Source organism: Drosophila miranda, chromosome 4, assembly GCF_003369915.1.
Source record: "Drosophila miranda strain MSH22 chromosome 4, D.miranda_PacBio2.1, whole genome shotgun sequence".
Taxonomy (NCBI): Eukaryota; Metazoa; Arthropoda; class Insecta; order Diptera; family Drosophilidae; genus Drosophila; species Drosophila miranda.
In genome coordinates, this window is record NC_046677.1 from 15,245,937 (window position 1) to 15,260,100 (window position 14,164).

General features: G+C 41.8%; 3 protein-coding genes across 3 annotated transcripts; 2 read left to right on the plus strand and 1 right to left on the minus strand.

Annotated features, from left to right (window-relative positions):
• The first annotated feature begins 84 nt into the window (after positions 1–84).
• LOC108164166 lies at positions 85–1,713 on the plus strand. Its single transcript, XM_017299777.2, has 3 exons — positions 85–643; positions 704–978; positions 1,038–1,713. Exons 1-3 carry the CDS (start codon positions 289–291, stop codon positions 1,689–1,691), a joined length of 1,284 nt encoding a protein of 427 aa, XP_017155266.2. The 5' UTR covers positions 85–288; the 3' UTR covers positions 1,692–1,713.
• Positions 1,714–1,781: 68 nt separating this feature from the next.
• Positions 1,782–3,760, plus strand: LOC108161385. Its single transcript, XM_017295634.2, is given in 4 exon segments — positions 1,782–2,338; positions 2,341–2,529; positions 2,595–2,863; positions 2,918–3,760. Coding segments are annotated over 4 exon segments (1,245 nt in total). The 5' UTR covers positions 1,782–2,214; the 3' UTR covers positions 3,581–3,760.
• A 157-nt stretch (positions 3,761–3,917) lies between these two features.
• LOC108164188 lies at positions 3,918–10,897 on the minus strand. Its single transcript, XM_033393447.1, has 8 exons — positions 10,546–10,897; positions 7,386–7,531; positions 7,033–7,319; positions 6,830–6,967; positions 6,328–6,482; positions 5,585–6,251; positions 4,842–4,940; positions 3,918–4,773 (listed from the first exon to the last, which is right to left on the minus strand). The coding sequence occupies exons 1-8, from the start codon at positions 10,557–10,559 to the stop codon at positions 4,225–4,227; spliced, it is 2,055 nt and encodes a 684-aa protein (XP_033249338.1). The 5' UTR covers positions 10,560–10,897; the 3' UTR covers positions 3,918–4,224.
• Positions 10,898–14,164: the final 3,267 nt, after the last annotated feature.

Genomic DNA, 14,164 nt, shown 5'->3' on the forward strand with positions numbered 1-14,164 from the left:
AGGGAAATTAAACATATCTGAATGAATTTTATATAGAGCTACTCGTTATACGATTAGAATTTTAAGATTCTAGCGATGAGAGTATCTAATGCACAGAGACCAGGGACTAGAATGTGGAATACCCCTAGTCATCTACGACTCTTGATTGCAAACGATCTTTACCCCTGTTTTATAGAGTATTTAAGTCAATATAAACTCTGCAACACAATCGAAATCAAATCAGTTTGAGACCAAATCCCGAAGCGAACATTACCTATCGCTGGGAAATCTATATCATCATCTAACAATATGAGTACAGACGATTACAAACCGGTGCTCACGCGACAAAATCGCTTGGAACTGTTTACGTTGGAAGAGTGTCAAGAGATTTTGGTGAATTTATTGGCCGATAAGCAGCAGCATGGGGTCCTAAAACACTTTGAAATAGTGCCAGCCTCAGAGCACGTTGGTTTTCTCGGAGAATACTACCATTTGGAACTCAAATACCAGCTGCAAGATGTGAAAGAAGAGCAGACCACACGACTGTTCGTCAAGTCGGTGATCTTTCAAAATGCCAACATGGAATACTATATGGAGAAAATGGGTCTGATCAAGAAGGAGAGCAAGCTCTATGAGCTGCTGCTCAATGAGCTCAAGAAGTTCTGTAAGTCTTAACAGTCCAAGAAAATGTGAAAGAGTAATATCTATAGCTACAGGTTTACAGCTCCTCATGTGTGGTGCACCAAATGCTATTTCACACGCAATGATCTCTTCGTGATGCAGAATGTCGAGGATATGGGTTATGTGGCCCTTCCGTCGGGCACTCGCTTTCTCAGTGAGGATCAGTTGGGTCCCATTCTGAAGACTTTGGCCACCCTTCATGCGAGTAGCGTGGCCTATGAGCGACAGCAAGGACAAACTATCGGCGTTCAGCTGAGGGAGTGGCTCAAAGAAGTATCCGTTGATCCGGATGTAGAATGGTATACCGCTGGTCTAAGGGTGAGCTTATGGATACAGAGATATTTCACTACCCAAATAAACGTATACTAATTTTCAAGGCCGTTCTGGCGGTGGCTGCCACTCATCCCGATGTCCGCAACGATGTCCGGGCCCAGCAGTATATAGCAAAGGAACTGCCCCGTCGCTTGGACAGTGTCTATTATATGGTCAATCCCTCGCCAGTTCACAGGAATGTCTTCGTTCATCGGGATGCGTGGGGTGCCAATGTTTTCTATCACAAGGAGCGGCCGCTGGAAGAGCGCTCTGTCCTGGTGGACTTTCAGTTGTGTCGATATTCCCCGCCAGCCATGGACTTCCATTTGGTTAGCTATCTCAATCTAGAGCCAGCCAATCGTAAGGAAATGATTGGTCGCTTGGTAAATCTCTACTACGAAACATTGGCGGAAGAGCTCAAGACAATGGGCATCGATCCCAGTCAAGAGCAGCTGAGTCGCGAGGAGTTTGAACAATCTCTCAAGGATTTTGCCCTGTTTGGGGTCACGTACAACTGTATAGCAGCCACAATACTCCGCTTGCCCGACAACTACCTGAAGAGCCTTAAGGATCAACGACCAGCGGACTTTCATCGCTTCTGTAATATCGATCGTACACCCGATGTTCTCAGTCTGATGAACGATCATCAAGACTTTGCCGATTATATGTATGACTGTGTGGGGGATTTGTTGGCACTGACATATCATAAACGAAACTGATTAAAATGGAATTGTCTCACTATCTTTGCTGTTCACCTGGTAACACTAGGGTTCGTATCAGTACGGGGTACCGCTGGCTCTCTCACTCACATTCTTTCTCTTTGAGAGATTATCTTATCGCTGAAAATCGTACTTCACGGTTCTCATATTTGTGGTATATTCATTTGTTGTTGGATTTAATATGGGATTGAATCTGATACTGGCATAGAAACATATAAAGACAGAGTCTCCGTATAAAGCTTAAAGAGATGTAAATGATGGTTTCCATAAATTATTCTACCTCTGTTTAATGAATCCTTTTGCAGTATCCAAGGGTATTATCTCAAAATATGTGTGTGATAAGAAATATTATCTCTAAGACTCCAAAAAAAAGATAGCAGTTCCAAATTCATTGCTTTGTGTGTTAGACATACCCCCACACGTTCTTAAACAGTCACATGAAGATAGTTTTTAAGCATTTTCCAGCCGAAAACCATTCATTCTATCTTTGAAAGCCAAAGAGACAATAGTTTAGACATTCCCAATGGATCTACTCAGCCCCGAAGAATGTCTGCTCATAGCTCAGAGGACACTGAAAGAAAAGGATAAATCAAACCTTATACTCTTGGACTCCCAGCTAGAGGCTGGCTCCAACGAGCTCATGGGTTACATGGGGAGTACTACAAATTGAGATTGACGGTGGAAGACACTGCAGATAAGGAGAAACAAATTCTGGATTATTTTATCAAAAGTTTGCCGCGTAAAAACGAACCGCAACGTGCAGAGTGCGAGCGCAAGGGGGTGTTCCGCAAGGAATCAGCCATTTACACAGAAATACTACCAAATGTACAAAAATATGGTGAGAATGTTTAGTGTGGAAATGTGTGAAGCCAAATAAGATAACTGGGATTATTCATATCCTAGCCACAAAGAAGCTCTTTCCAAAATGCTTCTACAGTCGTAATGATATCATAGTCCTGGAAGATCTCACCCAGGAATATCGACATCTCAAGGCTTCGGAGAGCTATACCCTGGAGCACTACAAACTGGTACTCGAGCATTTGGCGGAGGTACATGCCGCCAGCATAGCCTGGGAGGAAAAGGACCAAGTCAACATTTGCGAGCGCTTCAAGGATGTGCTGATTGAGCTGCACTTGAGCATGGATAACTCTTGGTTCACGACTGGACTGAAAGTAAGCATCCTTCATACCGTTTAAAGGTAGTTCATATTTTAGAGCATCCCACAGGCAATTGTCTTCCTGGCCGCCAGACATCCCCAATATCAAACAGAGGAATATCAGAGTTTCATCAACAATAAACTGTACAATCTACTGACCAAATCAGAGGAACTGGTGACCCCCTCGCTGACCATTAGGAATGTCCTGTGCCATCGCGATACCTGGGATCGGAATATCTTCTTTGGATTTGAGAGTGAATCATCCGCTCTGCCCAGTGCCTGTTGTATTGTGGACTTTCAGCTAGCAAAATACTGTTCTCCCACTCTCGATGTCCTCTTCCTGCTGTACATTGTGGCATCGGCAAGTGTGCGGCGGGAGATCTATGAAGAGTGCCTGGACCACTATCACCTTGCTCTGCAATCTCACTTAACTCGTCTGGGACTGGATGGCGAACTCATTTCGCGGGAAAACTTTTTGGGGGAATGCCAACGCACTCGTCTGGCTGCTCTGATCATTTGGGCCCTCACCGAACCCCAAACCAAGATGTCGTCCAGCGTTTCGAATCGACTACGCTCGGAGGAGCCCGAGAAGTTTGACTATTATCTCAACACCGATCGCAGTGAGATGCTGCTGCGGGTGATGAAGCTTCAGCCCGGCTACGAGCAGACTATAATGTCACCCGTCAAGGAGCTTGTGGATTATCTCATCGAAAACGAACACTTGTATGCCTAGAAAAGTCGGTCTTATCGTACTGTGATCTTGAGATAAAGAAGTGTATTTCGATTTGAGATGTATCATACCTGTAGTGCTTCCAACTTAAGATAGAAATACGATAAATGTTGGAAAAAAGTTCATTTTGGTATTTATATTTTAGCATCCACGGATCTTGTCAGTATCGACGTGCTGAAGAAAATTGTAAGGGGTCGATCAGGGAACAAGGCCGCAATTTAACTGATTTGTGCCACACTTAGGTGCTCTGATCATCCTCTCTTTAAAATCCTCCAGAGTAATCCCTGTTCTTGGTGAATTGTTGGTTTATCTAAAGAAGAACAAAGATATCCTCCAGACATGAAGGTAGTTGAAAATTGCATTTTATTTGTAAAGAGAGTTGCCTAACTAAGACATATACTGTAAGTAGATTTTGACATTGAATCGATCTAGCTAGAAAAGTCAGGCATTATGGCTCGCAGCTTGAAGATCATCTCGGAGATCCTCAAAGCATTTTATATTAGTATATATATTCCATCGAAATATCGAAGGCGGCTGGGAGGCTAATCAGTCCAACAATCCTCGCCAGCATCGCCATCCTCCTCGTCGAAGTCGCGGACATTGAAATCCTCGTGGAACAAGTCCTCGCCCTCCGACGACTCCGACTGTCATCTATGGCCATTGATGCGTTGCGGCAGACTGACCACCCCCACACCCTTGGGAGGCCTGGGTATCCGAATACTGGTCGATGGTCCCGCTCCACCATTCGAGCCGGATGCACTCGATGCCGTGGTCTTGCCCGAAACACTAGGAATAAGCTGGGCATTCATCATGGACGTGTGCTCGAAGCAATTGCAGCAAAACCTATCGCATCGCACCACCATTATAAGTCCAGCCACCAGCCAGATGATCAGACCAGGCCAGGAATGAACCGCACAGCCGCTGAACAGTATTACACCCAGCAGCAGCGACATGCCGCAGAGCACGGGACTCACATTGATCACACTGCCCGTGTACTTGGGTATAAAGCCCATTATTATGGCCACAATTAACACCCCAATGGCTCCGGTAAAGGCCGCTGGTGCCCAGTGCATCTGGAGTCCTGCCACACACAGAGCAATCCCCAAGGCAATGACCACCAAAGCGAAGATGGTCACCCGCCACGAGCTGACAGTGGGCACACGAACGCTGCGCTCCAAGGGTCCTGCTGTGGTTACCTGTTAGCCCGGATGAAAGGGGGATTTGTCAGGGCAACCAATTAGCAGTGATTGACAAAAGCTATTACCTTAATCTTCTCCCGATATTCATCCACAATGGCATCAATATCCGTTGAGGTATCCGAATCGCTTTTGTCGAACTTGTCGGGATATTCAAAGTCCGATGGCTGGAAAGAATAATACCAGGAAAAAATTATTTAAAAGTTGTTTATACAGTCTACTAAATATAAACTTATAAAAAACGGTAGAAACTTTTTACTACAGAAACTCTATTCTGCAGTGTTAAATAATAAACCTAATGATACTTTTTGGTATACCGGGCTACCTTGGGAGATATATCCTTAAATATGTGGATGCTACGAGTACTTTCATTTAACCATAACATTTAAAAACCATAGCATGGGATTTATATGATGTCAATACCAAGATGTTGCTAGATTCTTGGGACCGACTCAGCTACGTTGCTTGGTAATGAGACAGAACAATAATATAATAACAAATTGTAGATCTTGCGCAGAGACTGGGACCGTGAATCGAGTCCAAGCATCGCTCTCGAATTTTGTATTTTGTTGCTGGATTCGGAGGAACGACTTATCTGTCAGAAGCGGTCAGAAGAGATCGATAGCCCAAAATAGAATTAAAGTACCAGTACCAAAACAAGTTTCTTGGTATGTTAATATTTTATAGTCGTTGATTAAGTCTATAGCCATATAGCCCTATAGACAGATGTACGGAAAAGGAGTAGGAATCGTTCCTTCATTCAATAAACCCGTTTACTCATTTACTATTCCGTATATAGCAGGCAACTCACCGGTGGCTCTCCATCCGAAAGAATGGTGGACTCCACATCCCTGCCCTCCCGCTGCGGACATGGCGATGTTGGTTCCCCAAGGAGTAACCACTCCTTCTCCACTTCCTGCTTATTCCTTGGCTTCGTCTTGGGCTTTTTCAGGCCGCTGTGCTTGACCAGACTGATGTTCCACAGACTGCGTTTGAGGCGACTCGAGCTGGAGGTGGCCGCACTGCTGCAGCTGCTGCTCTTGGCAATGGGCGCCGTGGAGAGGCGACTGTACGACAGTGAGGACTCGCTGCTGGGATGCATGAACTTGGGCCTGTAGGGGGTATACAGCAGATAGAAGGCTCGCAGGAATCCAGCACTAATGTGGCTGGCGGCCAGGGTATAGCTGAGATGCTGTAGGGGACAGGCAAAGGCCAGCATCGCGCACAGGCTTCCGGCAATAAAAACAGCCAGCACGGGATTGCCACTCTCCGAGCTCTCGTAGCTGATTTGCTTGGAGAGTATGCGCCACTCGGAGGTGGCCAGACGCACCACAATCCCATATAGCTCGGGGAAGAGCTCCAGAAAGGCAGCCGAACTGGTGAGGAGGAGCATGCAGGCGGAGGCAGGCACCAGCTTATGGAAGCCACTCTCATCGAGGATGTTAAACAGAGGCACAGCCACGTACTCCTCACGGGCTCTATATGGAAAGAGAGAGAGAGAATAAGGATTAGTTAATGGTTAGACTATGCTAATATTTTGTTGGATATACTCACTTAAAGTGCACCACTGTGGAAAGACATACGGTTGTCAGGAGTAGGGAAACACTGACCAGAGCTGTGATCAAGCTGGACGTATACCGTCCACTCCGATGCTGTTGCGGCCAATCGCTGGGAAACGTATACGTTAGCAGGGCAGCGGCCAGAAAAACCTATAAAGAGGCAAAACAACAAGTTAGGAGATCCATTTATTAGCCAAATAATTCCGCTCAACACCCAAGAGTCCGCAACAATTGTTCCTTCACCTTTGGCAAAGCCTTTTTGTACTATCTGACTGGTTGGATAAAAGAAAAACCCGAACGCGCCACTACGTGTCATAATCAAAAGCCCGTATCCTGTGGCTTCGTCACGCAATTGCTTCCAGTCACGACACCGAAAATCGATATAACAAAAGGAAAACACAGAACAGAGCGACTGGTGGCATAGTGCACTGACCCAGTAACACAGCCAGAAGCAGAGGGGGGCGGTAGGGGAGGGGAGGGGTATAGTATCCACTTACACTGCTAACGCCATCGGGCTGAAAGTAGCTATCCGTCGACCAGGCCAACAAATCACCACGCCACCAGCCAACGGCACTGAGGATTGCATTCAAGCCAAACATCCCAAGTGTCAGGATGAGGCTGAAGGCCTTCGAGTGCTGTGAATTTATATAGTAATGTAGTGAGTGTGCCTGATATACGGCGTAGAATAGAGAGCACTTACCACCAGACCAAGCATGAACATTCCAGTGACTAGAAAAACAACGGAAACACCTAGGACATCCGGCCAGGGCTCGTTCGCAGGTGCATTCCGGCCCAATATGAGTATCCTGGCCAAGCCTCCAGTCATGGCATCCAGACAGGCACTCAGTGTCCTTGCCAGCGCTGCGCAGGCACACATGGCCGCCAAGGCATCCAGCCAGATGGCCAGAAAAAGGCTGCCATGGTCAAATTTGTTGGTGGCCCGAACATAAGGCATTTGTAGGCTACGCAGACTCGTCTTAATGACGACTTTGAAAGGAAAAAAACATTGAATTTAATCTGAACAACAGTCTCAACAGTGGACTTGTCTCTCACGTGAAAATATCCCATAAAGAGTCGCCAGCCAGACGCCAAAGAGCATACTCGTTGCAGAGGCCTCATTGTAGACAATTAAATAGGAGACGATGGAGGTACCCAGGGCCAGGCGGGCCCCACCGCCACTGCAGAGGGCGTCCAGCAGGCTGCAAGGATAAAGCAGAGGCCGTTAAGTCAGCAAATTAAATGTAATTGCCAGAAGTCTTCCCAGAATGAATACGAAATTGTGCAAATTAGGAGCGGCTTTACTTTCTCTTAAGGTGGATTTACATATCTTGTGGTGTAAATTAGTGTTTGTGGTCTGTAAACGAAATATTCTTAGAGCTTTAGAGCTTTAGACATGGCAGCATTTTGAATGGTCTTTAAAATGGTTATTTTGTTTGGAACATTTTTACGTAGATGTGGGTAACACACAAAAGGAAGCGTTTTTGACCCGATAAGCATATATATTCTTTATCATCATCAGTAGCCGAATCCATATAGCTATATCTGTCTGTCCGTCGATCCGTCCGTCCGTCTTGTTATTTTATTATTATAAGAGCCAGAGCAACCAAATTTTGTATCCAGACTCTTTTTATATTACAGAAAAGATGATGAACGAAGTGAATGAACATAACTAGCAGTCGTGTCTATTTGTTTCCGATCTCTCATGACAAGTTTTAGCAAATTAAGAGAGAGATCGCGGTCTGCTTCTTCCCTTTTCCGAACAGTGATACCAAATACAGCAAGAGAGAGAGCATGAGGCAGTAGACCTATAAAATATATTGTATGTATAGGCTACAATTCATCAGATTACATATACAAACAGAGTATCGGATATATCAGGGGCCTCTGCTGCGGCTGCCTTTTTTTTGGTCATCATACAAAATAAATTCAATTTCTAAAGTATTCTTGTTTTTTTCTATATTAAAGTTAAACGAATTTCACGTATGAACATGTACATGTATGTATGTATCATCCACCAGTACAACTTGTATTTCGTCATACCAATCGAATCTATATATGCATGTTTAGGGGTTCCCCCATAAGTGTGCCGTTTGTTGGTCACGTATTCGACCGCCTGAAATCCCACATATGCAAAGACCGAAAGACAGACAGATACATACATATGTATATAGATAGATAGATAGATAGAAAGGCAGGCAATCGGGAAAATTGAGTGCAACGGGGGTGATGTGGTATTTATAGATTATTTGTTTACTTTGGCATACGTTTGCACTACTTGCGGTTAAGCAGCGACAAAATAGAGCAACGAGCTATAAATAGAATGCGAAAAATGTACCAATGGATTACAGTGTAAGTGAGGGAAATGGTTAGTACTGTCATTAAATTCGAATAACCCTCACTCCCACAGAGGCCACACAATCACTCCTCCTTTCCTCAGAAACCCACACAACCGCCTCCTTTCGCTCCTTTCCTTAGAAGACCGCATCAGAGCCCCAAAAAAAGCTTCTCCTTTTGCCAGCAGAAGCCAAGGATACTATTAGCAGCCAGTCATGTAATTAGGATAATCGGGCTGCTTAAAATATGCACGAAATGTACATATAATTACAATCAACACAAAATTGGCAAAGGAGAGCAGTTTGGGGATCTAGGGGTCTCTGAGGGAGTATCAATTTCCATGGCATAATGGCACGAGTATATGCTGCCCGGGACAGCGACACATCAATGAGTCATGGCTGCTGAGGGAGCAAGGGGTCTCCGGGAGCAAACAGTTTCCAGTTTCCAGTTTCCTTTCTCACAACTCATCTCCCCCCATCCCCTTTCTGCTAATTTTGAACACATTTTCCTACATTTTTCCCTCCTCATCAGCTAGACGCCAAGAAATTACTAGGCACATATTTGCATTGCTCTTTCGCTTCCTTTTTTCTCTGTGTATCTTTGTGGTTGTGTGGTTGTGTGGTTGTGGTTTAGCATTGTGTGTGTTTCATTCTGTTTGCTCAACCACAAAAGTCGTGTCCAGGCAAAGATGACAGAGCCGTCACCTCACATTGCTTAATCAACGGAAATTTGACACTTGGTTTACAATTTCAAGGCTAGAATATTCTTTCTTGAGAAAATTTACATTAAATGATTAAGTAAATAAGTAAGTAAATATGTATTTCAATTGATGTTTAAGTTAAATACAAATGTCATTGTTAGAGTGATTTACCATAAATATACCTGTTTGTAAGTACAAACAAAAGTTAAAGCTTAATTGCGATTATTTTATAAGCTTAGATTCTTAATGAACAGCATGTCAAGTCATTTCACATTTCTTCAAATTGCACAAACCTTCAAAAAAAGGTTGAGTTTTAATCAAAAAATGAATGAATATTATTGTCAAATCAACTGATCAACGATCAAATAAATGAGCGTGGAAATTAAACTTTTTATTCAGAGGTCTCTTTGTGGTGGGGCTATCGACAGAGTTTACAAACAATCGATATGAGAACAGGAAACAACAGAATTTAGCTGAAACCCCATTGGAACCTTTGGACCAGAAACTCAGTTGCTATATTAATTGAAACCTAATCTGCTAGTGCATCCTAAAAGCTAGCATAAATAGTATTTGAAAGCCAGGTGCTTCAACCTCATCTTTTATTCATTCTGGCTATAATAATGAATCAATCAGGTTATACCTACTTTATACCCCAAATAAAACATTAGTTGATATTTATGAGCCAAAGAATATAAAAGTAGCATTAAAAATATAGCTTCGCAAAAGAAAAAGGTCAAGAGTGAAATTAAAGATGAGTAAACATATTTTAATAATTTATAAAACCATCTCTGAATTTCCATATGTTTTAAGAGCCAAGAAACCCCCACATGTGCACCATCAAGTATGCGCACTGTGGGATTTTATGGCTCAAGGCAACAGCGAGAGTAGCCCTAGATAAAGGCGAAACCCTTTGCCAGCCAGCTCGACGCCGAAAGCACAAAAACAGAAAAACAAAAACCAAAAAAAAGAGGAAAAACCGAAGACAATGCTAAGGAAAACCCACACACGTGGCAATCAAAATCAATTTATTGATTGCACGACAAATACCAGCCAGTGGATAAGTCGTAATACCACTCAAATATGACACTCAGTATGGGCGGCTATGGTCTGTGCCCTATCTATATCGTGTACGAATACTATATGGTAATGGATATGGATATCCTATATGGGGTATCCTACCTGCCACTCGACATTGTCGTCGTTGTGGTTGTTCTGGCTGTTCGTATCGCTCCGTTGGTTTCCGTTTTTGTTGGCAATCGGCCAGACTTAAATTGTAATTTGCTGATGCACTTTCTTGATAGTGGAGGGCATTTTTAGAATCAAGCTAAAGCTATAGTCAGCCGAACTTTGATTCGCTTAGGCACTTTGACACTTGACTTTTCACCATTGATTTTGAGAGCATATGAACATTGGCCCTTAATTAGCCAGGGCCGACGGTTTTTAGCTCCTTGACACGTAACCTGGGCAACAATCGACAACCCAACCACGACGTGACCAACAAGAACCGTTCGCCCAAATTGGCAGCAAGTCACTGAATGCTCACTTGAAGCTTTTCCCCCATGGTATTTCCCAGAAAGCTTTTACCCGAATTGGATGCACAGCTGTGGCCGATTCGGATTCGGATTGAGTACTGTCCTGCGCACTGAAGATTGTTTACGTTTACAGTTGGTTGGGCCTTGCTTTTTGCTCTTTGGTGGCGACACCGAGACTCTGAACATTAGGTTGGGTGTTGGGGAAGCTCTCTATGGGGGCGAAGTAGGGTCATTGCTTTTGATGCTCCTCAAGTGGCGGCCCAAGTGCAATCTTTTTGCATAGTTAATGGATGCTTTTTTTATGCATTTCCCTTAGTTGCTTTTTCGGTGTTTCCTTGAGAAGTTTAATTTGGTTGAAACTTGTGAAATTTTCCTAATAAAGGGAACAATGATATAAGCATTAACTTTGTCAATTTAAAGAGATTTAATACCATTAAATGAACATTAATAATAAAGTAAAACTAAATATGTTTAAATGCGTGGACAAAAATGGCTATATTCAATCAAATTCGAATAAAAACATGAATATATGTCCGATATATGTTTAAATTTATAGTCTCAAATTCCTTTTAGAAATCTCATAAATATTTAATTGTTTCTATATTGAGAAATTACTTATGTTAGAATGATTATTTTAAGAAACGAGAAGATCTGGTTTGATATCCACTTAAAACCTTGTTTCTGAATCTGTTTGTGTACAAACAAAAATATATATAAATATTAAACAAAATTGAATGCAGGTATTAAATCTCGATGGTCTTCGAAACTGATTCTTAACACGTATATTATTATTATTTCCCTCAATTTGCAATACAATTATATACAGGTATTAAACCTCGATGGGCTTCGAAACTGATTCTTAACACATATATTATTATTATTATTATTTCCCTCAATTTGCAATACAATTATATACAAGTTTTAAAGCCTCTCTTGGGAATGATTGGAATTATGTTTGTTTTGCCCAATGAAAGCCAAAGAATATCTTCTCCAAAGCTGATAAATCTGGCATGTGTCTGGCAAATCGACCTTGACTTATCGAGGCTCTGTGCAAATAACACCCGCGAGTTGTGCTAAAATTTGAAATAAACAAACAAAATTGATGTTCGTACAATATGGCAGAAACCTTGTGGTAATCAGGGGGACAAACATATAGATAAAACATAGAATCAAATGAAATCGAATCGAATAGAATCAAGAGTGTTCTACAGTTGCCAGTGAAAGGATAAACCAGTCTCCATTTATCTAGAACGAAACGAGTTTCAGAGGCAATCAAACGGAATACAATGGCCATAGCCAGACTCGTAAAAGCCAAACACTATCGAAATTTATAACAAACCATTTAACTTGAACGTGTCCACTACAGTGGAGTGTCATTCTGCCAGCTCTGGACTTGGATTTGAATGGGCATCATTTGGAGTAGCTGCTGTTTTTAGAGGCTGCCGTCAGCACTCATCAAATCAACGACTCCAAAAGTCCGACCTTCCGCACAACTTTAGACGGCACTCTTTCAGCCGTCTGGTGTGGGATAAATTTGTCAGTTGTTTGGCCTTTTTACTTATGATTTGTTTAGTAATTCAATTAAAAATACATTTGCCGGTCTCAGTTGGGGGTCTCACAAAGGCTAACTTGTCGGGTCTATAAATAATATTTTTTGGTGAAATGCATGGATATTTTAAGCCAGCAATGGGTGTTAGTTGGTGCAGAGATTTATCTGTGATTTATTTAACCAAGAAACCAACACATCTGCTGTCTAAGCCCTAGATATGAGTTTCCCTACAACATTTTACAACTGTCTGCGGGTATGACAAATGTTTGCCCATAAGACATTAGAGCGCTTATGTTAATTGAAATCAAAGGCAGAAACAATATAATCAAAATTCAATGTCATGCCAGCCCCACACATATGTATTTTCTTCATTATGAGAGGTGTTTTTTTGTTTGTTTTGTTTTGAGGCTTTGGGAATGTGGCCCAATCAAATCGGAAGTTGTTGGTCAGGTTCCACAGAAGTTTTATGAAAAAGAACCACTAAGATTGGGTTTTTTGGATCTGGGAGGGCTATGATATTATTGTAGTATGAAGATGTATGGATTTTTGGATTTAGAAATGACAAGCCACTTCTCAAAATTGGATTAATATCGTTTTTAGGGTGTTTTCAATTTACATAATTTGAATCTTCAGACTGTTTAAGAGTTCTCAAATACAAAGTAGAATAACAATTATTCAATCCAGTTTTCTACTTCAACATTTTTTTGGTTCTAATAATGACTAGACAGTCTGAAAAGATGACTAGACAGTGACTAGAATTTGCATAAATTAAAGCTGGAAAGAATATTAATAGCAATGCAAATGTATAAATACATACCATATACATATTATAGTCTATGCATTCTCTCGTCTTGCAAATATTCCTTAAAGTTTCTTGGGAGATCAAATTTAGTATGTGTTTAAAAAGCTTATCATATCAATATAATTATATACAAATTATATATACACACAATTATATATAGACTACTCAATACTGGTATCATCAACTTTTGATTTTTTTTTTTGCTTTACCAGAATTTTACTTTATTCTCCTCCACCAAATACATACTTAAATGTATTAAATCCATTCAAATTATATCTATTCAACACTAGACTCCCGTAAGCCTTCTAATACTAGATTCCTTTGGTGCCTCTTTAAAACTAATTTTCATTTCCTTCTACCAAAAAAAGGCTTAACTACAGTCCCCAAAGATAAAAGAGCCCCAAAGAATGGAACCACACTGTACTCCAAACCACAACGCAATACCACCCTAAGCAAAATTATGTTCTGCTCAAAGAGAATCCCCCCAAGCGTTTCAAATCTTCAAATAACCAAAAAACTTCAAACAGAACGCAAAGTAGAAAAACGCAATTCGAGTAAGTTCCAATTAGCACGTCGCAAATGGAGATTTTAAAGAGTGTCTGGCAAATGTTTACGGTAGCTGCGATGACCTTGAAAGTGCTAGGAGATTTGCCAATAATTATCGTGCTCCTTATTATTGTCCAAATAAATCATAATTAATAACTCGTGTGTGTGTTGCCCAGGCAGTTCTAATCAAATGGACCATCATCATCAGCACAAAAATTAAACTTTAGGAAACCAAATGAAAGACATATAAAAGACATATATACATACATAAGTCCACAAGTCCACAGTAAAAAACACGTTGAAAACACGTTCGTTTCTCGGACCTCTGGCCGGAAGTTAGTTGGCAGATCGGTAGATCGAAACGAGAAT

What these genes read in the sequence shown, in the direction of transcription:
- LOC108164166 (XM_017299777.2), top strand. Translation starts at nt 289, where the DNA reads ATGAGTACAGACGATTACAAACCGGTGCTCACGCGACAAAATCGCTTG. An exon ending in CAATGAGCTCAAGAAGTTCT is followed by an intron (nt 644 to 703) that starts GTAAGTCTTAAC and finishes ACAGGTTTACAG; the next exon opens with CTCCTCATGTGTGGTGCACC. An exon ending in GGTATACCGCTGGTCTAAGG is followed by an intron (nt 979 to 1,037) that starts GTGAGCTTATGG and finishes CTAATTTTCAAG; the next exon opens with GCCGTTCTGGCGGTGGCTGC.
- LOC108164188 (XM_033393447.1), bottom strand. An exon ending in TGTTCATGCTTGGTCTGGTG is followed by an intron (nt 6,968 to 7,032) that starts GTAAGTGCTCTC and finishes ATAAATTCACAG; the next exon opens with CACTCGAAGGCCTTCAGCCT. An exon ending in AATATCGGGAGAAGATTAAG is followed by an intron (nt 4,774 to 4,841) that starts GTAATAGCTTTT and finishes CCGGGCTAACAG; the next exon opens with GTAACCACAGCAGGACCCTT.